At 31.6% G+C, this 20500-nt stretch overlaps 8 protein-coding genes across 8 annotated transcripts; 3 read left to right on the top strand and 5 right to left on the bottom strand.

Moving 5' to 3' along the window:
* Nucleotides 1-516: 516 nt before the first annotated feature.
* MONOS_12076 (uncharacterized protein) lies at nt 517-3195 on the bottom strand (the record flags this gene model as incomplete). The annotated part of the gene is made up of 5 exons (XM_067864663.1): nt 517-938; nt 1068-2658; nt 2751-2863; nt 2965-3099; nt 3153-3195. 5 exons carry the CDS (start codon nt 3193-3195, stop codon nt 517-519), a joined length of 2304 nt encoding a protein of 767 aa, XP_067733992.1.
* A 177-nt stretch (nt 3196-3372) lies between these two features.
* On the bottom strand, nt 3373-4283 carry MONOS_17076 (uncharacterized protein; the record flags this gene model as incomplete). Its single annotated transcript, XM_067869960.1, has 5 exons — nt 3373-3381; nt 3556-3646; nt 3714-4075; nt 4141-4205; nt 4253-4283. 5 exons carry the CDS (start codon nt 4281-4283, stop codon nt 3373-3375), a joined length of 558 nt encoding a protein of 185 aa, XP_067733991.1.
* Nucleotides 4284-4464: 181 nt separating this feature from the next.
* Nucleotides 4465-5255, bottom strand: MONOS_12075 (uncharacterized protein). Its single transcript, XM_067864662.1, has 2 exons — nt 4639-5255; nt 4465-4567 (listed from the first exon to the last, which is right to left on the bottom strand). Exons 1-2 carry the CDS (start codon nt 5221-5223, stop codon nt 4475-4477), a joined length of 678 nt encoding a protein of 225 aa, XP_067733990.1. The 5' UTR covers nt 5224-5255; the 3' UTR covers nt 4465-4474.
* A 345-nt stretch (nt 5256-5600) lies between these two features.
* MONOS_12074 (putative cilia- and flagella-associated protein 206) lies at nt 5601-8397 on the top strand (the record flags this gene model as incomplete). The annotated part of the gene is made up of 5 exons (XM_067864661.1): nt 5601-5777; nt 5833-6732; nt 6943-7159; nt 7331-7482; nt 7552-8397. The coding sequence occupies 5 exons, from the start codon at nt 5601-5603 to the stop codon at nt 8227-8229; spliced, it is 2124 nt and encodes a 707-aa protein (XP_067733989.1). The 3' UTR covers nt 8230-8397.
* Nucleotides 8398-8461: 64 nt separating this feature from the next.
* MONOS_12073 (33 kDa inner dynein arm light chain, axonemal) lies at nt 8462-9798 on the bottom strand. Its single transcript, XM_067864660.1, has 5 exons — nt 9588-9798; nt 9417-9498; nt 9245-9332; nt 9010-9188; nt 8462-8838 (listed from the first exon to the last, which is right to left on the bottom strand). The coding sequence occupies exons 1-5, from the start codon at nt 9764-9766 to the stop codon at nt 8629-8631; spliced, it is 738 nt and encodes a 245-aa protein (XP_067733988.1). The 5' UTR covers nt 9767-9798; the 3' UTR covers nt 8462-8628.
* On the top strand, nt 9797-11216 carry MONOS_12072 (putative vacuolar protein sorting-associated protein 26C). Its single transcript, XM_067864659.1, has 5 exons — nt 9797-9887; nt 9965-10078; nt 10146-10394; nt 10452-10514; nt 10590-11216. Exons 1-5 carry the CDS (start codon nt 9831-9833, stop codon nt 11016-11018), a joined length of 912 nt encoding a protein of 303 aa, XP_067733987.1. The 5' UTR covers nt 9797-9830; the 3' UTR covers nt 11019-11216.
* A 773-nt stretch (nt 11217-11989) lies between these two features.
* MONOS_17075 (uncharacterized protein) lies at nt 11990-12486 on the top strand (the record flags this gene model as incomplete). The annotated part of the gene is made up of 3 exons (XM_067869959.1): nt 11990-12147; nt 12208-12352; nt 12451-12486. The coding sequence occupies 3 exons, from the start codon at nt 11990-11992 to the stop codon at nt 12484-12486; spliced, it is 339 nt and encodes a 112-aa protein (XP_067733986.1).
* Nucleotides 12487-16345: 3859 nt separating this feature from the next.
* Nucleotides 16346-20480, bottom strand: MONOS_4279 (uncharacterized protein). Its single transcript, XM_067874340.1, has 2 exons — nt 20400-20480; nt 16346-20328 (listed from the first exon to the last, which is right to left on the bottom strand). Exon 2 carries the CDS (start codon nt 20306-20308, stop codon nt 16535-16537), a length of 3774 nt encoding a protein of 1257 aa, XP_067733985.1. The 5' UTR covers nt 20309-20328; nt 20400-20480; the 3' UTR covers nt 16346-16534.
* Between the last annotated feature and the right edge of the window lie 20 nt (nt 20481-20500).

The raw sequence follows: 20500 nt of genomic DNA, 5'->3' as shown, positions 1-20500 counted from the left end.
GAGAGCAACAAGAACTATAAGGAAATGTGTGCCTGATTCATGAAAACATCAAAAAAAGAAGTGAAATGATCATTCTAACCTTACTTTAAAAGATAAATAACATAGATAAATCTGAAAAAATTCGAAAAAAGAATTAACGGTATAGAACAATCGATGTGTATTTTTACGTAATACGCTGAAACACACAATGTACCGGATATGATGTGGGGATATGTAGGATGATTCATGTCATGGTGGTGGATCGTCAACGTAATCTTCCAAAAATTATAAAAAATGACTTTCTGAAAATAATGGAAACACATCACGAATGACTTTTGATTTTTTAATGGTAATTAATGCATAGGATTATAGAACTTAAAAAAATTAAAGGAAAAAAATTTAAAATTTGATGTAAAAGGATACTTTGTATAAATAATTTCAATAATTTGATTTTTTTGAAAAATTGAAAAAATTAATTGTGTGCAGCCAAAAAATTCATGAAATTGTACAGTCATCAGTAAAGTTATGTAATTGATTTCAAGTTATATTTGATGTATCTGTGATATTTTTTGCTTCGAGATCATTTCCGAATTGCTTTTCAATGCAATTCTGTTTTAAATTTTCTTCCTCCAAATCTGTTTTATCAGCAATCCTTTGGAAAGATTGGTTTTCACTTTTATCTGAAAAAGTGTTATTGCTTTGTTTTTCTCTTATATTTTCTGTAAGCATTTCTTTTGCCACCATCTGCTCTACTTCTTTCCTTCTCTTTTTCTCTGTTTCAAGTTCTTTGGATGTTTTTTCTAATTCTTTTTCCTTCACAAATAGAAGAGCTTCCTTTTGATGTATGTTCTGACGCATTTTTTTTCCTCTTTCTTTTTCTTTTTCCAATGCTTCTCCAAGTTCTAAGCATACACATCTAAGGTAATTGTGATTCTCCAGCAAAACCAAAGCTTCTTCTTCTATGCAATTATTTATAAAATAGTAAATCATCAGTTTAAAATGATCATTAATATGAATTTACCCAAAAGAATTCGATTTGAATAATGAGAATCTGAGTGAAAAAATTATTGATCTCTCACAATACACACCTAATATAGAATATGCAATGCATGTGTTTTTTGGTATTTCTAATTTCAAATTCTTATGTTCATCAAACTTTTCTCTCTTCTGTTCGTTTACGTTGGTTGTGACTTCTGAATTTATTTCTTCTTCTCTGACAAAGTTGTCTTTGTCTTTGTCCTGTTCGTTTGTATACAATTGAAATGCAGATCTTTCGTCTGCTTCGTATAATATATCATCATCTTTCCTCTCCATTATCATTTTCAAATTGTTTTCTTCTTCTTTGTTTCCGCTTTGTACTTCAGCGCTTATGCATTGTTCATTTTTGTATTCGTTGTTCTTTGCTGGAGACGTGTGCACATCGGTATTATGTGCTTCTAATATTTTGACTGACAAGATATTTGACTCTTTATTTGTGTCCTTGACGCATTTTTCAAATGCTTCAAGATGAGATGATGACGTTGTTAAACTATTGGAACTGGAATCTCCAATTTTCTCGGTCGCATTTTGCTTAACTTTATTGCCAACGGAGATAGATAAATCATCATCATTCCACTGAATCCCATCAATGTTAAAATCACTTTTTTTTCTTTCTTCTTTCGTTTCTTCTAGTAATTTTGTATTTTGGGCTTTAATCTTCTCAGTTTCTTCGATATTTTTATCATATATCACCCTTTCTTCCTCCATCACTTCATCTTTCGCATTTTTATCAGAATCTTGAATTACTTCTGATTCTCTTACAAATTTGTGCTCAAATGCAGTTGTCACAGATTTCGTTTCATCTTTCAATATTTCCCTGTCATTTTCAAAAGCCGTGCTTTGTGCATCGTTCTTTGTATTAATTTCACTTGTACGGATTGATTTTGTTTTTTCTTCTTCCCTGTTTAAGTTTTTCTTTTCTTTCCATTCACAAAACAAAGGATTCATCATTTCTTTCATAAACGCTTCCTCTCCAACCTTTTCAGGAAATACAAAAAGTCCATCGGAATTTGAAAGGTTTTCTTCGTCTTCGATTCTTTTCTTTTTCCAGCCATTCGTTTCTTTTTCTTTGTTTTTCAAATATTTGTCTGACTTGCACCTTGCCCATTTCTTTATTTCCAAATCAAAAATATCCTGATCTCTTTCTTTCCTTTTTTGGTATATTTTTCCGTCTTCATCTTCAGAAAAATAACTGTTAAACTCACAAATGTTCCTCCCTCCATTTCCGTATTCTCTTTTTCTTATTCTTTCTAATCCTCTTCTTTTATCTTCAGAAAACTGTCTTTCATTTATTTCCAATATCTCATCTCTATCCTCGTCAAAGTATCTTTTATTTGAAGTAATCTCGGATTTTGCGAAATTTTCCCCTGTATTCTTTTCAATGTTCCATAAGGAATCATATGGATCGAAATCATCAACTTCTTTTTCCTTAAATTTGCCTCGTCTGTCATCGCAATAGCTCGTTCCTCGTCCCATCAATGTTAATCGAGAACCCGGAGAAAGTTCTGCCATCCATTTCTTTCTTTCTTCATCTTTTTCGTCTTTCCTTTCTTGTTCAACAATTTCCAACAACTGTTGGTCGTATTTTGATCCATCTTCGTTCTGATGTATCCGTTTTCTTTCATATTTTTCAGAAAATTCCTGTAGTACGAAAAAAATGAAATATAAATCGTTTTAATATTACGAGTAATCTTTAGCACGAATATTCACTTCCATCAAATTATTTCGCAAACTGTTTTTTTTGATTTGTCATTTATATCAAAAAAAGTTCTTTCCATTCCTATGGTTTGATTTCCTTTTCTTTCACTTGCAGGAGAGTACTTTTTTTCTTTGCATTTTTTTCCTTCTAAAAACAAAAAAAAATAAAATTTTCAAAATGTTCAAGTTTTCTATGACAATATTTATAAAAGGCTTATCGAGATAATGAATAAATTCTCATACAAATACCAAGATTCAAAAGGTTATAATGTCGTGATGTTAATGCAACTATATCAATTGTATTTGTTGATAAAGGATTCTTCTTTCTTTTTAATCCAAAAAATCCACCGATATTTGTAACATCGACTTTAGCTTTCTGAAGTGCTAAAAAAAAATAAATCAATAAATACGAATAACTTTTAAATAATTATGTTAACCTTTCATAGCTGCTCGTTTTCCGCCAACCCAATGATGATTCATTTAAAGAAAAATTTTTCATTTCCTGCGTGCAATTTATTGTTTATGGGAATCATTTATCTCATCTAATGTTGAATTCATTATTGAAAGTTATATTATTATGCATTCTTTTTATTTTATTTACCATTTTAAAGATAATTTATGTGACACTCTAATTACTGCATGTTTGAAAAAAAAAATTTATAAATCCTAAATAAAAACAAAAAAAATTTAAAATCAACAAAATATCGCCATCTTCATCTTTGTAACAAACATAATAATGGATATTACACAAAATTGTTAATTTACTGGAAATTGGAAGTCTTCTTGTGGAATAGCATTTCTTCTGTAGATTTTATTTCTTATTCTCTGAAATACGCATACCAAAAGGAAAATGAGAGACGGACACAATGCAAGTGCTGGCAATGCAAATGCGAACATCTTCTTTGTATAATCAAGAAATGAATAGATGTAACTTTATTATGTGGTAATTTAAAATAATTTTTAAGACAAAAAATTAAATAAAAAATAATGATTCAAACTGGTGATTAATCGCATAAAATCCGTAAGCAAAACCAACATATACGCAAATGTATAACAATGGAATTAGACAATGAATCCATTTCCATGTCATTCCGTTGAAACACAGCAAATCGATGAGAATAAATATCAATGAGAATCCGTGAGGATTGGCTCCAAACCAAATCCTCACAAACATTGGTGTTGTTTCTTCGCTAAATAAAAATGCCCAATATCCTAGTGTTGCAGTTGCGCTTCCAGGCAATCCAAGGCACGAAAGAATATATATTGCTGTATCTCTCAAAGTGATACTCCCATGACCTTGTTGAAGTGGAAAATATAAAGGCTCTTCAACAGCAATTTTTCTTCCATATGTCACTATAATCTTTATGTTTGTATAGAAAAAAAATTATTCCTTGAAATTCAAAATACTTGCAAAATAAAGCATACAACAAAATAGAAGAAAGTGTAGTAATAACTCTGGTTTGTATAATATTCAAGAGTCATCCTCCTTGCTAAAAATATGATAATAATTAAAAATAAAAATAAATGCTTATCAAACTTAGAGCACATTGGATTAGATACGAGATCATATATAGAAGAACACAAATACGATAAATAAATGCAACTGTATGAAAAGTTTTTCCATCCTTCGCATAAATCAAATTTTCATTAATTTGGTTTCGTGTAATTGAAAATAAGTTCTTTAAAGATTGAAGAATTGGCATTAAAGCTATATTTGTAAAAATAATATGGGAAGAATAATAAAATAAATCTAAATTTTTCATTTTTCACTCAGATTTTCTTCATGAGAATGATATGTCAAATGTTCAATAAAAGCTACGAAGTAATGAAATATTAGTGAATGTGATTTTATCTTGAAAATTGTTAATCAAAAAGTAATAAAGAAAGTTATAAGAATGCATGAATGAAATAATTTTTGCAAACAGTAATGATAGCATCTTGCGGAATTGCTGCTGCTTCTCCTTGAGGAATATCCACTTCATTAATTTGCAGCCCAGTTGAGCATTTGGCATTCAGTTGCCAAACTCCATCTGCAAGCAGTTCAATTTTAATAACAGTTGAATCAAAGTCATCAGAAAACTGTGTAATTTGAGTTATTTTATCATCTTGGATTTTAAAATATGAAGAGTGCTCGTGTAAAAATATATCAAAATCTTCCCCGCAAAGCATCGCTAGAGGAGGCTTTTGTTGTGACTGAATAGCATCCATAAAAGTAAATTGATGTAGTTGTTGCTCCATACCAATAAGTTCAGTGGTTGGTATTTTTGGTTCTTTTGGTACATCATATAAATAAAAAGGAGCATCATTCAAATATGAATCAAATTCCATTAATTTTTGTTGAACACATTCTTCAAAATCTCCGCTTTTTTTGTCATCTTTGTGTTTAAACCGATTAAGTCCTTCTTTCCCATATAACAAAAAAAAATATCTCAGTTCTATAGACCTCAAAGCATGCTTCTTTTTAAAAAAAGCTGGATTTCTGAAAATTTGTGAAAATGAATTTCCCATTTCCACTGCTCGTATTAACGCAATATCATCCTAAACTCAGTTCAGTGTTATGATATCAAAAAATTTAGAAATTTCATCAATATGCAAACCTCTATGTCCCATCCTTCTTCTGAAATAAATTTGTTTATATAAGATGTTTAAAATATTAAGAAAATCATACCAGTGAATTCCTGAATCTTCAGAAAATCATCCATAAATTATTATTGAGACCATAAATTTTTTCTTTGATCGAATATGTTATATTTTTTATTCAAAAACCGTTTTTAATTTTTGGATATTGCTTCGGAGAACGGGCTTGCGTTTGCAAAGATAAATAGATTATTTTTATATATTATATTTGTTTTTGTGAATTTTGAACAAGTAGATTTTTTTAAGACATGAGTGAACAACTTCGACAAATTATTGCGAGAATAATAAAAGAAAACTCTGATGAGGGTTATGTAGATGATGAAATACTTGTTATGTTTATTGTGAAAAAAATACTTTTAAATGAATCGGAGACATTCGGTTCTGGCGACTCTTTGACCGATGATGAAGAAAATGAATTGATATCTGTTTGTTAATGATACATTTTCGTATATTGACATTTTCAACAAATATTTTATCTAGAAAGTGAAGCGCACCCTTAGAGAAGAGAATTCTATGATATTGAACACTATTAAAATGCAGGTGGCATTCTATACTTGTTCAAGCGCGGAACAAGGTCAGTCTACACAAAAATTCAGTGAAAAAGAAACTGAAATCAAAATGTTATATTCTTCTCTTATTGATGGGAGAAAACAAGTTGAAGCTGGGAGAATCAGAGTTGAAGATCTTTATCAGCCTTTACTCAATTATGTGTTTGCCAATGCTGCTCCCCAAGCTGAAATAAAAGAGGACAAAGTACGTGAAGAAGTTGCTTCAGCTTTAGAGAGTGTTTTGCCACGCCGGGATTTATCGTCGATCGTAAGGATGGACGTCCAGGATTTGGAGGTTCAACTGAAAGAATTGTGCGAAATAGTATTGGGAATCAGGCTTTTCCACAAGCACTCCCAACTTGGTTCTGAAGATTTACTTGATTATCATTTGCTTTGTGAAAGCGATACGGAGCTTCTAAAAAATCAGATTGGTCAAGTTCTTCAGATGACTGATGATCACAAAAAGGCAATTCAGCTTGCTTTGATGATGAAAGAAAAGCAGCAAAGAGAGAAGGAATCATCAGCATCTCCTTCGACATCTTCTTCGCCTTCGCCTTCGTTATCTGCTTCTGCCTCCTCTTCTTCGAGCCCTTCCTCTTCCGCGCCAACTTCTGTTTCATTTCCAAGCTTCATTGAAGGACTTGATGCTTCTCTGCTGAAAAACGAGCTTCTTAACAGACAGCAATTGGTTCTATTTCTAAGAACGTTGTACACAGAAATAGATGAAGTTGGGAATTTTTCGCATGCTGCCTCAGACAGCTTCAAAAAAGAACTTGAAGAGGTGAGGGAAGTTGTGGGCGGTAAGACTGCGATTCCAAAAGCACAAGTTTATGTATGTTAGTTTACAATATTTCTTGTTTCTGTTCATGTTATGTGGTTTTTTTTTTATAAGTTGAGGTGAGGTGAGGTGAGGTGAGGTCATATATATATATATATCCTTGTCTTTTTTATGTCAATTTTCTAATTGTCTTACAAAATATTTAATAATTTTATTTTTTGTTTGAATTTTGTTTTTTAATTTCAAATGTGTTACAATTTTTAGCCTCGATTTGTAAGGTTGTCAAGGCTGTGGCACTCTTTATTTGCTGCATTTGACGATGTGTTTTCGTTGCGAAACACACTGATTTCTCTTTTGCCTTATCTTTATCCGCGCGCATATGACATGGAGCACGATCTGTCAGAAATGGCTCAAATATCAGTGCTTCCACCTGAACAGATAACCTTTTCATTGTCGCCAGAGGAAATTCAGCAGCTTGTTGGTTTGTATTTAATGGTGTTTCTTCGATCAATTTAATTTTATTTTATTTCATTGTAATTAAACCATTTTTACTATTCGTTTTTCTTTAATGGCTTGAATTCGACATCTGATGCTGAATATTTTCTTGAACAAAATTTTTTTAAATATAATAATCATTCTCTATGGAAAACAGGGGAGGAAAGAGAAAGAGTTGAAAAAGGCGGAACAGACATGACATTTGATGATACTCCAACTGAAGAGGTTCCAGAAGCATCGGTCCCAATGAACGTCACTCACATTTCACCTTCATCACCTCAATTTAATGAAACTCAACTTCACTTCGAGGTTTGTTCCTCAACTTTTGTTTGAATTTTTTTAAAAAAGAGATTATTGTTCGATTGTTATTCGCAATAGGGTTTCTGTCCTGTATGCTTTATTCGCCGTAATGGACTGCTGATAGAAGGAGATCCGGCATATGGGTTTTTAAAATGGACCATCCGAGACATCACAATGAACTTTGCTTTCACTTCTCATCATTGCATGAACGAGTTCAAAAAGAACCCGAAGTATTTCGTGGATGCAATCTATCAGACTGCGACGATGCAACCAGAACTGATTCCTGTTCTTGCACTGAAAGCTGAAATACCTTCGATGGATGTGCTTCCGCCACGCGGCCACGTCCTCACACGAGCGAAAACATATGCAGCTGTTCCTGTTGCACAGCCAGTGGCCACAAAAGTAGATTCAGACACTCAGACGCCAGTGCACTTTGTAGAATCACACATCGATCCGCATTACGAATGGAACGAGTGGAATCTGCGGAGGAAAGCGTTGCAACTTGTGCAGCTGAAGAAAAAGAGGACGCATTCCACTCAGACGATTGCATCGCACTTCAGACGTGAAGCAGAGACGCAAGCATACGAGCTAAGAGACAATGAAACCAACACTGGACATGATGTTGGAGTTAATCCAAAGAAGACTGTTCGTTATCTTCAGAACCTCAGAGGACCGCCTGGCACAAAGATGTCAGTGGTGACTCTTGAGTTGCAGGATGTTCAGACAAAACCAAAACAGAAAGGAAAGTTTTACTAAAACCTGATGTATTTTTTTTTTTAAATGATTTTTTTTTCAAAGATTCAATTTTGATTTTTGTGTTTTTTAATAATCATTTGATAGTGGCAAAACTTACTCTTTTTGACTCATGTTGTACTCTTTTCTTCATTTATCCATTTCATTTAAAAAGACTTATCTTAATGTTTGTTTTTGCAACTTTTTTTGGGAAAGGGTTTGAGTTTTAAAGAGAAAAAATGAAAATGAAAAAGAAATAAAACTATTTGAAGAAGTTGAGTTTTTTTACTGAGTTAGTGAATTGAAGAAACAAAAGTATAAAAAAATGAAAGTGATTGACCACACTGAATAATCTCCTGTAATCGCACAACTCTCTCTTCAGCGTCCAACCTCCCTCTCAAAAGAAAAAAAAATACATCATTTTCACTTCTCCTTTTTCTGGGGTCCAAGTGCCTGTACAAGTTGAGCCTTGAGTTGCTGGCTTTGGTGTTGATAATATGCAATTTCTTCAGCATGCTTTTTCTCTTCAAATGCTCTCCTTTCGGCTTCTTTTTTCTCAACCATTTCCAATCGTGCTTTTAATTTGGCATTCTCTTTTTCTAATTCTTTCTTTTCCTGAAGTAATCTGCTGATCTGAAGAGAAATTTTTTTAAAATATGTTTAATAAATGGAGAAAATAAAAATTTTTGATTAAAAAGATACAATTAAAATTAAATTGATCATTAAATAAAAACAAAAAATTTTTAGAAGAAAAATTTTTTTGAATAAACAAATCTTCCGATTAATAAAAAATTGCTGTTATACCTTTTCTTCCTGTTCAGTTCTGCCCAATTCAGCTTGAAGTGCCTTTCTCAATCCAAACGCAATTGAACTCTCATAAAGTGTTTGATATGCAGCAACTCTCATTCGCAGTTCGTCTCTTACGCGGAGAAGCAGAAACCCTCTTTCAGAGCAACTGATGGTGACATGTCGAATAAGTTCGTCTATGAAAAAATAAAAAATATTTTTCAGAAATAAACATTCATAAAATTTTAAATACCAAAGCATTCATCGTAAAGACGTTCCCTCACCGGGCATATTCCATTTTCTCTAGCCTGGCGCTGGACAAGAGCTCGATCAAGTGCTTCCTGAAGTTTAATTTTATTCATCAAATTTTTGAGAGTAAATTTTAAATATTACAATTTTATTTTTTTAAATTGACGAAAGTATACGTTTAATGCTTCAACATCTTGTCGAGTAGCTGGAGTTGCACTGACTTTTTGAATCCATCGTTGTCCATCCTCTTCAAATTCACTAAAAGAAAGAATTTTCAAAAAATATAAAATCAAAATCAAAATGGTGATTGTAATTTAAATGCATTTAAGAAATATATCACGTCAAACCGTGGTGGAAGAATACTATTTAATATTTCTTCAGTAAAGGCAAGTTGACTTTTTGCATCGCCTGACGCTCCGGATTTTGATTTTGCCGCAGCAGTTTTTTTATCCTTTGTGTTGCTAACAAGAGTAGGAATTTCATATTTCACCAAAGATGGAAGGAGCTGTGAAGAAAGCGCAGTCATTTTTCGGACAGTTATAGCACTTATAGAAGTATGGGCTCAGATCTGAAATAAAGAAAAAAAGTTCATGGAGCCTTCTCTCGCCATTTCGCTGAAAAGACCTGATAAAACATACACACCTGGAGTTTGCTTAACAATTATTTTTGATGAATATGTGTATTTCTTTTTCTTTTGCAATCATTTTTTATTGTGATTTTGTAGCGTCCTGTTAATGGTTTAATAAGAGTTGACAGTCCTACTCAAGCCCTAACGCATCAAGGAATAAAATTAGTATTTGAAGGGTCGTTGACATTGACTCATGGACTTGATTCAGCTGTTTGGGAATTGATTTTTCAATTGTTCTTTTTTCAGTAAGTGTAAAATATTTACATATTTGATTTAGGCATTTTCTTCTCAAGAAAAGCATCAACTAGCTCGCATTGCAGTTGATATTTCTCAAGCTGGGAAACTTCCGAAAGGGATCACTGAAATTCCATTTGAATTTCCTCTTGAAATGAAAGAAGGATTTCATTATTTTGAAACTTACCATGGAATTTTAGTTAATGTACGTTATACGTTGACATGCGAAATTCCACGTGGAATGTTTTCAAAAACTTTAAAAAAGACTGTTGAAGTTGTAATTGTTGATTATGTTTGCTAAAGTTAAATTATTCTAAGCATAATTTAAGGATATGAATTCAATTTTTAGAGTCATGAAGCTCATCCTCCAAAACCACTAGAATTCGAAATGACAAGCGAGAAATTGAAAAAGGTTTTATTGAATCTTTATTATACTTAAGCGTTAATTTTTATTTAAAAATTAATTTTTGTCAACACTTTTTATAAGGCTTCTGATAAATCGGATTCGGAAGCTCCATCATTTCATTTCAGGGGAAGAGTTAATACACGTTTATGCAATGTGGTGGAACCATTCATGGGAGAGATTGAAATTGTTAATAGTACTTTGCCTATCAGAAGTGTTGAGCTACAACTTGTGAGGGCTGAATCGGTTGTATCAAGCAAACATTTCGAAGTTACTGAAATACAAAACATTCAAATTGCAGATGGAGATATATTGCACGGGACAAAATTACCGATTCACATGGTTCTTCCTCGCTTATTTGTCTCATCGACAATGAAAAGCCCGCTATTTGCTGTTGAATTTGAAGTAAATGTTGTTGTATTATTTCAAGATCAATCACTTGTTAGTGAAAATGTTCCTGTTGTTTTCTACAGAACAAAGCCTGATAGGGGTACTGTGTGGACTGATCCTTAATCCTTCTCATTTCTTTTTTGTCTGCTGATTTTTTATCAATTTTTAATTTAAGAAATAATTGAATTTTTTCACTTTTAGTGGCAATGTCATGCTTTTATTTAGTTGCATTGCGTTAAACTTTCACTTCGTTTTGAGAGAGAATTTTAAAGTATTGCTATTCTAAAAGTTTTATTTTTTAGATACAAGCAATTAATTTTTTTCTTCATCTTCTTCTTGTAAAAAAAATTTTTGTAACTCAAAAAGGGTGATATTAACTGCTCTTCGATATCTCTATTCTTCATTTCTGTGATCTTAACCAAGATTTATATAAATAATGTTTGATAAAGAAAGAGAAAATTCTGTTCAAATACAAATAACTGGATATTGCAATGGTATGTTTTTTGTTCTTCTTATTTTTTTATTTGTTATTTCTTATCTTAGTTATGTATGGAGATTTTGGGGGCTTTGCCTGCATTAATTTATTTTTTTTCTTTGCAACTTCCCTTCTTGCGGGATATCTTATTTTTTTCGAGTTGAAAAAATTTAAAAAGAATTATTCGTTACTAAAACTTTCGTATTTGATTTTGTTTACCCTTCATGGTATTCACAACTGTCTCACAACAATTGTTCCTTTTCCTTATAAGTCACAGATGATCTCTTTCATTTTATGTCTTGATGTTGATGATTTGATTTATTTTCCTCCTTGGATTTTAGTTGAATTATGGCTTTTTAGTGTTACTGTTACTCCTTTTATTTCATCAAAGCGATGTAAATTTTTATATACTTTGATACTTCTTGTTATTTTGGGTGGTTCGTTTATAGTTCATTTTTGTTTAGAAGTGCTTTATGATTTTAATGTTTTTGATGATGTTTTAATTGTTAATATTTTTTTCCTTGTTCAGTTTATTTGCATTTTTATTCCTCTTATATTAATGGCTGTGAATACTTTATTAATAACTCGCAAAATTCCTCAAAATAATATGCTTTTCGTAATGCTAAAGCATAGATTGCGTCAATTTGTTGTCATACTTTTTCTTATTGCTGTTGTTTTTTTGATTACAATTATTTATGAATTAATTGTAATAGTAATTGATAATGAAGCTTTCCCTGATGATGAGAAAGAAAAATGCTTTGCTGATGAAGAAAAATGGTATTTGTATTATTGTTGTTATGTCTGTTTACGTGATTAATTTTCTTTTATTTTCAATAGTCGTCCAGCTATTATCCGATCTGTTTTTCTGTGTCTTCTCGAAGAAGCTCTTGCTCCTTTTGTTTTTCTTGCTTCTTTGGCAGTTATCACATGCAAAGATCCAGAGGAATCTCAAGCCAATTCGAAGACTACAACTCAAACAGCAGTACTATCGCATAATTATATTGCACCGACACTATCCAATCTATCAGAAGGAAGACAAAATGATCAATATGTAACTTTCAATTCATCTTTGCATTCTAGGGTGGAGGAAAGAGCAGATACTATCAATATGTCTAATCTTTATATCATGAACAGTTCTGATAATTTATCGTTGCATAGGCCAATATGAATGTTATATTGTTCCATTAGATTGTTTCAAAAAAATAATGCATATCAATTGAGCAATTCATTTGCTGAGGTTCAAATGAATTTGCCGAATAGATTCATAACTTCGTGCAACTGTTTATTGCCTAATGGAAGAAAAATTGTTGCTTTTATTAATGTGAAGCATTAAGTTATTAATTATTTATATATCAACAAAACTTCTATCAATTTTTTTTTTTTGTGATGTATTATCGATGTTTAACTTGTCATAACATTATTGAGTGGAAAGGCAATTTGCTTTTCAATGTTTACAAGTTCTATATATTGTTTTTTTTACAGATGTGTTTGCTGGATTTTCAGTTTCTATTTCCCATTTATTCGTTCAAAAAATTATTTTTCGCTAATTAAAAAAATTTTTTATTTCTCCATATGTTTTTGAACTTTAATAGTATTCAATCTTTTAATTTAGTAATATATTTAAAGATTAATACTTTAAATCAAAGATATTAATAAACAGTTCGTTTTTTAAGTATTTCATTTATTTTTTTTTTTGAAAACCACGAAAAGTGTTCAAATTAAATATTTTTGCATTTGTTTGAACAAAACACTCACAACGAAAAACTCAATTTAATATTTAATGAAAAAAAGACTTTTCCAATTAACACAAAAAATTAAAAGAATGATAAAAGGATAGTTAATAATAAAAAGAAAGAAAAGTTTGTCGATTGAGGTTAATCTTTCTCATTTATGACAAAGAAAGAAAGTTTGAAAAGAAATATTTGCATTTCATGTCACTTAAATACATGTATTTTTTTGTTTTCAAAAATCACAAAATTTGAAGTGTTTCCTTTTTTCCTTATTCTTTTTTTTTTTTTTTGTATTAATCAAAGAAATGATTTTTCAAAAATAAATACAGAAACGGAGTTTACGAGGCGATTGGTTTTCTTTTTTCTTTTTTATTTATTATTTTTTCAATTTGTTTAAAATTCTCATATTAACACAACACATCGATTGGTTTTTCTTTTCAATAAAAAAATTGATCGAAAAATTAAAAATAAGAGTGAACTTGATTTTTTTTTATTTTCTTTAAATAAAAATTTTATTTTTCATTATTGGTTGAAATAAAAGTGAAAGGCGTGTAAAAAAAAATGAGTTTGTTTAGAAAAAAAAATAAGAAGGAAATAATCAAAATACATCCTTGTTAAGTGATATTGAAAATGATTTTTTCGAAATTTTTTGGATAATTTGAATGTTTTAAATATTTAGAATTCTCTTTATCAAAATGTGAGAATAAGAGATAAGATGATAATAATTTGCGTCATAATGTCGGAAATAGTTGTTGAAGTTTGAAACTCTAAATGTTTTGAAATAAAACAAAAAGAAAATTGATTTGGGTAATTTTTTATAAATCTCAATTTATTCCTTGGCGTTTATTTTTCATTTTTTGTTTGTCACAGGGAAGAGCTTTTGTATTTTGATTGTTTGTTTATCGCAACTTATTCGAAAGCAAATGTTATTGATCAAAAAATGATGTTGATGTTTTTTTTCGGTCTTTTTTTTTTCCTGTACTCTTGAGTTGATATTAATGTGAAACTTTGAAACGGAATTTTTCGAAAGAAAAAATATATTATCAAAAATAGTCACCAATATAAGTAATTATCTTTGAAAAAATGCATGTTCGCCATAATATTTGTAATAACATTATAGACATTAGTAATTTGCGTGATAACACTGACTTTTAAGCTTTTTATGGAATAAGGATTAAATTATTGTTTCACTTGAAACCTATTTGTAATTTCTTTGATGTGCAATTAAAAAGGATTCTCACATCTGCAAACAGGATTCATTGATGAAATATTGTAATGTTTTGAGAACACACAGGAATGAAAAAAATAAAAATGTTTTTTTGGATTAACATTTATTTACTAATAATTCATGCTTTGTTCGGTTAATCACAACTTTAAGTAACATTCAGAAACTCGTTTTTTTTCGGATTTCATGTAATAGAATGATTGAATATCAAAAAATAAAACATGCTAGGGGTGAATTTTCCATTTTTCGTATACTTTTTTTCAAAGAAAAAAATCAAATTTTCAAAAATACAGATATCGCACAAAATACAGGACAAGATCGTTTTCTCAATAACCACTCAAAGAGAAAATCTGATAATATTCCTCCAAATATATCTAAACAAAGCTAACTCATTTGCCATACCGGGCATTCATTTCCATGCAGACTGAATATTTAAAAAAATAATTTTTAAAATCTCGGAGAAATTTGATTTTGTGTTTCTCCGAGATTTTAAAAATTATTTTTTTAAATATTCAGTCTGCATGGAAATGAATGCCCGGTATGGCAAATGAGTTAGCTTTGTTTAGATATATTTGGAGGAATATTATCAGATTTTCTCTTTGAGTGGTTATTGAGAAAACGATCTTGTCCTGTATTTTGTGCGATGTCCGGTATTTTATGCGATATCTGTATAATGGTTATGATCAAACTAATTACAAAATTGGCTAATTTTTTTTTAAAAGTTCCTTTTGTTTAATTTTCAAATAAAATAAAAAATTCGTTTTTCAATCAAAAATTATGTTCCCAATCATGAAAATTCACCAGCTAGGAAATATTAACATTGTCAAGTTACTGTTTTAATGACAGCGAAATTTGGTGAGTGGGAACAGAAATTTGATTGAAAAATGAAATTTTAATTTTATTTGAAAATTAAACAAATGGAACTTTTCAAAAAAATTCACCCAATTATTGTTTGAGAATTGAACGATTTTTGAAAATATCCAGATTTGTTTACATTGATTTGTTAAAACAAACCTTTTAATACAAATCAAGTGAATTAAAGATATTTGGAGTTCTAATTTGTTTGTGATTTAAGTGTTTTTAAAGAACAAAAATACGTGAAAATGAACTTGGAGTGTTTCTTTCCGCATTAGGGTTTTCTCTCGAACCGAAATATTAGGTTTTGGGTTTGCGTTTAATTTTTGTTAATTTTTTTTTATAAATAGGGTTAGAGGTATAATCGAAAAATCAATTTTTCACACAAAAAAACGTGTGTTTCAATGATTGCGCTAGACGAAAGATGAAAATAATAAATAATAAAATGAATTGAGAACTTTTGTTATTTTCTTTTTATAAAATATAAAAAGAAAGCTTTATATTATATAAAATTTACTAAATAATTCTTTATATAAGTTGATTTCATTACAAATTATTAGAAATTAGTTTGATCATAACCATTATATTTTTGAAAATTTGATTTTTTTCTTTGAAAAAAAGTATACGAAAAATGGAAAATTCACCCCTAGCATGTTTTATTTTTTGATATTAAATTATTCTATTACATAAAATCCGAAAAAAAACGAGTTTCTGAATGTTACTTAAAGTTGTGATTAACCAAAATTTACTTTCCTAAGGTTCAAAACTTATTTTTTATTAATACTCCGAAAAAAGCAACTAATTTGAAAAAATCTTTCATTTCTTTAACGTTTTGAATCAATTTGTATTTTGAAAAATTAATAGAAAATTTTTTATCCAATGAATCATTTAATTTCAATTTATTCAAAAACTTAGATTTATGACAGAAGAAAGACAATTCACTGCAAAACGTAGCTTTCTTTGAAGTTTAATTTTTGCTTCATTCAAAATTTGAATGCATTTTTTGATTTGTATTTTTTGATAGAAAATGAGAGATTTCAAAAAGAATTTCTCAGTAAAATATTTTCCAAAATATTTATTATAATTTTTATTTCCGGATTTTTAAGAAAGTTGTTCTGAAATTTAAACTCAATTCGATTCTAAATATTCTTTAAAAATCAGTCACTTTTAATAAAGAAGCGTTAATTTTTTATAAAAATTGACAGTTATGATAAAATTAATATTATAACTTACAACTCAACATTTCCCCAAAGGCATTAAAGATAAAATACATATATATGAATACATGCGCTATTATTCTTTTATTTTTTTTTCGTTGCACCTCATTTAATTGGAAACTGTTTTTGTGTTCTTTCTAAGAATATTCATCTTCCCCTTCCTCTTCATATTCTTCCTCTTCTTCCTCTTCTTCCTCTTCTGAATAATTGCTACTTGATTCATTTTTGACTTTAGAATTTTTGTGCTTGTCTTTTGATGAAGAATATGACGACGTTGATTTTGAGCTTTCTGAACTTGAAGAAGAACTTGACGTTGTTGATGAAGTTGAAGTAGTTAACGTTTCAGTTTCACTTTTTCTTTCCTCTTCCTCCTCCTCCTCTTCTTCTTCCCATTCCTCTTCTTCTTCGGATTCTTCCTCTTCTTTATCTATTTTCATATTTGTTATTTTATTTGAAGTGTTATCTAATTTTTCTTGTTGAGGCAACGAAGAATTAAAATTATCTGTTTTCTTTTCTTCATTCAATAAACTATTGTTATTTTTGAGTTCTTCATGTTGCTTTTCCTCCTCTTCCTCTTCTTCTTCTTCTTCCTCTTCTTCTTCCTCTTCTTCCCCCTCTTCTTCTCCATCTTCTTTTTCTTTTTCTTCTTTTCCCTTCTCCTTAACCTTTTCTTCCTCATTTTCTCCTTTCACTTTTTTATCTCCATCAGATAAATGTGTCGATTGAACTTTGTGAATATCATCGTTACTTTCTTTTATCAAATTCAAGCGATCAGTTTCTATCTTTTGCGTTCCTTCATTAGCTGAAGTGTTGTTAACAAATTCATTCTCCTCTGAAGAAAGAAGAGGCTGTGTGCTTGTTTCTACAGATACGATTTCTGTATCATTCAACAACTTTCTATCACATCCAGCTTCATTTTGATTTTTATCTGTTGCTTTTTTCTTCAGTTCATCAAGTTTCTGTGCTTTACTTGCATGGTATTTGATCAGCTCTTCTTTTTGCTTCTTTTTCCTCTCTTCGTCCTTTGCAAGTATCTGCCGTATTTTGTTTGAAGTTTCATCAACCAACTTTTGATGCACAAACGCTTTGTCTCTCTCAGAATCTTCTTTAGTGTTGACAATTATTTCTTCTTTATCACATTCTTTAAGAATTTTATCTCTGCTTGCACTTTTCTTTTGATTCTCTTTTCCAATCAATCTTTCATTATCTTCCACAATTTGTTCATTCTCTTTCTGCTTATTATCAAAATTGGAATTTTCTTTCTTTCCATTATTTATTTCATTTGTTTCATCAGATTTTAGAAATTCGCTTTCTTTCCCAGTTTTATTCATTCTCTCCTTTTCTATCTCTTTTTCCATCTTCTTGTCTGTCTCCTTATCTGCGCCTTTCCCATTCATCACTTTTGGACTTTTCGAATACACCTCATTCTCTTTCACAATAGACTCCTCTGATTTGCCCATAAAATAAAGTTGCTCTCTCCTTTCCTTTTGCATTTTGGTTGGCGTTGGCGTCTCTTCTCTTTTGTTTAGCTCTTCATCTCTTTCATTCTCCTTGACATTTTTCACTTTCTTTTCATTTCCTTCAATCATGCTGTCCTTTTCTTCTTTTCTCTTTCCCCTTTTAGTTGAAAGCGAATCCTCAATCAAATTCTCATCTGTGGCAGCGGCAGCAGAAGAAGGAGTATCATTATGATTCTCACTCACATCTTCCACAACTTTGCCCAACTCATATTTCCTCCTTTTAATCTCCTCATTTCTCTTCTGCCGCACACTTTCTGCAATCGCCTGCTGCTCCCTCCGCCTCTGCTCCTTCTCTTCGGCTTCCCTTCTTCTCCTTTCTTCTCTTCTCTGCTTGTCTCGCCTGTGCTTTTCTCGAATCCGCATCAGACTGGCTTCTCTTTTGCGCTCGTTCTCTTCTTTCTCTCTTCGAAGCTGCTCGTCTTTCTTCTTCTCCATCTGCAGCCACTCCTCCTTTTCTGCTTCTTTCTTCTTCCTCTCCTCTCTCATCCGCATCGCTTCGTCCATCATCCTCTCCCTTTCCCTCTTTCGCTCCTCCAAAATCATCTTCTTCTCTTCTTCGCAGTTCCTCTTCCGCAGCTCCCAATCAACCACCCGCTGCAGCTCAATCTCTCGCTGCTCCTGCTTCTTTCTTTTCTCTTCCCTCTCTTTCAACTCCCGCTCTCTCTCTTCTTCCAGCTCCATCATCAGAATGTGCTTTTCTTCGGGTGTGAGATCGGACTTGCGCAATTTCTTCCTCCCTCCGTATTCCGACGAGCGGTTCCAGTGGTGGCTGCCAACAGGACTCAGTAGAGCATCCTCAACAACAACAGCATTATTTTTGCTGGCTGGCCTGCCGCTGTTTGAAGACTCTGCTTCTCGGCTGTTACGGGTTGATCTCAAAGGCGATATCCCCCGTGGATATATTGAAGTGCGTGTGGATAAAGGCTTAGACGAACTTGTGGTGCAGCGTTGTTGAGTGTATGGTGATGTGGAGTGACATGTGGCGGTAGAATTCGAAGTGGAATGAGATGATAAATACGAAGTTTGAAGTGGCGGTGAATTGGACAAAGCAGGTGGAGAAATGGAATGTGAAGTGGCGAGCGAGGGTTCAAAAAAGGTGTCATCAAACGAATCTGATAAAAGAAGTGAATTGTTCGTTCCTGCTGAATGTGGAGTGCTGTCGAACAGCAGCTCAATTGTTTGCTCTTCCTTGCGCTTCCGTTTCTCTTCATATTGGCTTCCAAAGGAACGCGCTTTTTCTCTTTCCTTCTCTCTCTCTTTCCTCAAAAGTTCTTGAATTTTCCTCCTTTTCTCCTCCTCTTCTCTTCTCCTCCTTCTTTCTTCCAACTTTTCTTGCTTTTGCTGAAGCTCAATTTGCTGAGAGATGCGCAGCTTTTCATGCATTCGCTCATTGACTCTGCCAGCAATATACGAAGGTGTCAGTGAATTGCTTGAAGTCGAAAACGAAGATGGAGTCGTCGATCTCTGAGACGCAGCTTTTTGTGAATGACGTGAGTGAAGCGGGTCCACATAGGAAGAGGAAGACGAAACAGATTGCGATTGCTCAAAAAGTGGTAACGTTGTCGAATATCCAGATGAAGATTGTGATTGTGCAGTTGTTGATGTTGGAAACTGATCTGAAGAATCAATATGACTCTTATTTCTGTAAATTATAAGTGAAGATTTTGACCGGTTTGAATTACCAGATCGATTAACCACTGGTCTGGGAGGCTTTTCTTTTCCATAACTTTCTCCTCTAATAGGATTAATTGCTTCGGGCGAACGTGCAATCGGGCGTTTTGAATTCTTTGTTGATTTTACCGAACCATACGTGCTTGCCATAAGTGTCAAAGAATTAATTGTTCGAGGCTTGAAAGAATAGGAAGATTGAGTGGATTTTGATAAAGCAGAAGAAGAGCGCTGCTGCTTTGTTGCATCAAAAGAAATGCTCAAATCCCATAAAGGTTTCTGAGGTTGAATTCTATTTTTTTGCTTTTCAGTTCTTGAAAGTTGATTTGAAGTATTTGAAGAACTAGCCAAACTTTTTGGTATATCTTTCATTTCATGAGAAGTCCTTTTATCTGAAGGATACTGTTGAAACTCTGTTTCTTTGAAAAGTGGAAGCTGATATGAATGCTTACTTGAAGAAGTATGAGGACGAGAATACGTAATCACTTGCTCTTCCGTACAAGACAAATGATTTGAATCTGAGCGAGCAGATTGCTTGCGTTGAACAGTTTCTTGAACTTCCATGGATTCAATCGAAGAATTTGATTCAAGAGGAGGAAGCGATGATTGACTACATTGTTTTTGAGAAGAATAATGAACATTTGAACTATCATTTTCATTTAAATATGTGTCATCATAATCCGAAGGTGATGGTTCATATCTTCCACCATGTAAAACAGACATTTTTTGTCAAATGAAAATAACTAAGTTAAAAAAATAAAAAATAGAATTCACATTTCAATGGTTATTAAAACAATAAATTATAAAAGAATACATGTTTTTGCAAAAGTTCAATGGTACGATTATCTCACAATGCACAAAAATATGAAAAACCGTTATTTAAACAAAAAAATATGGGGAAAACTTAGATTGAAA

Source organism: Monocercomonoides exilis (genome assembly GCF_001643675.1).
Source record: "Monocercomonoides exilis strain PA203 chromosome Unknown scaffold6-2077815, whole genome shotgun sequence".
Lineage (NCBI taxonomy): Eukaryota > Preaxostyla > Oxymonadida > Polymastigidae > Monocercomonoides > Monocercomonoides exilis.
Note: the sequence above shows the minus strand (reverse complement) of the source record. Positions and strands in the feature narration are given on the sequence as shown.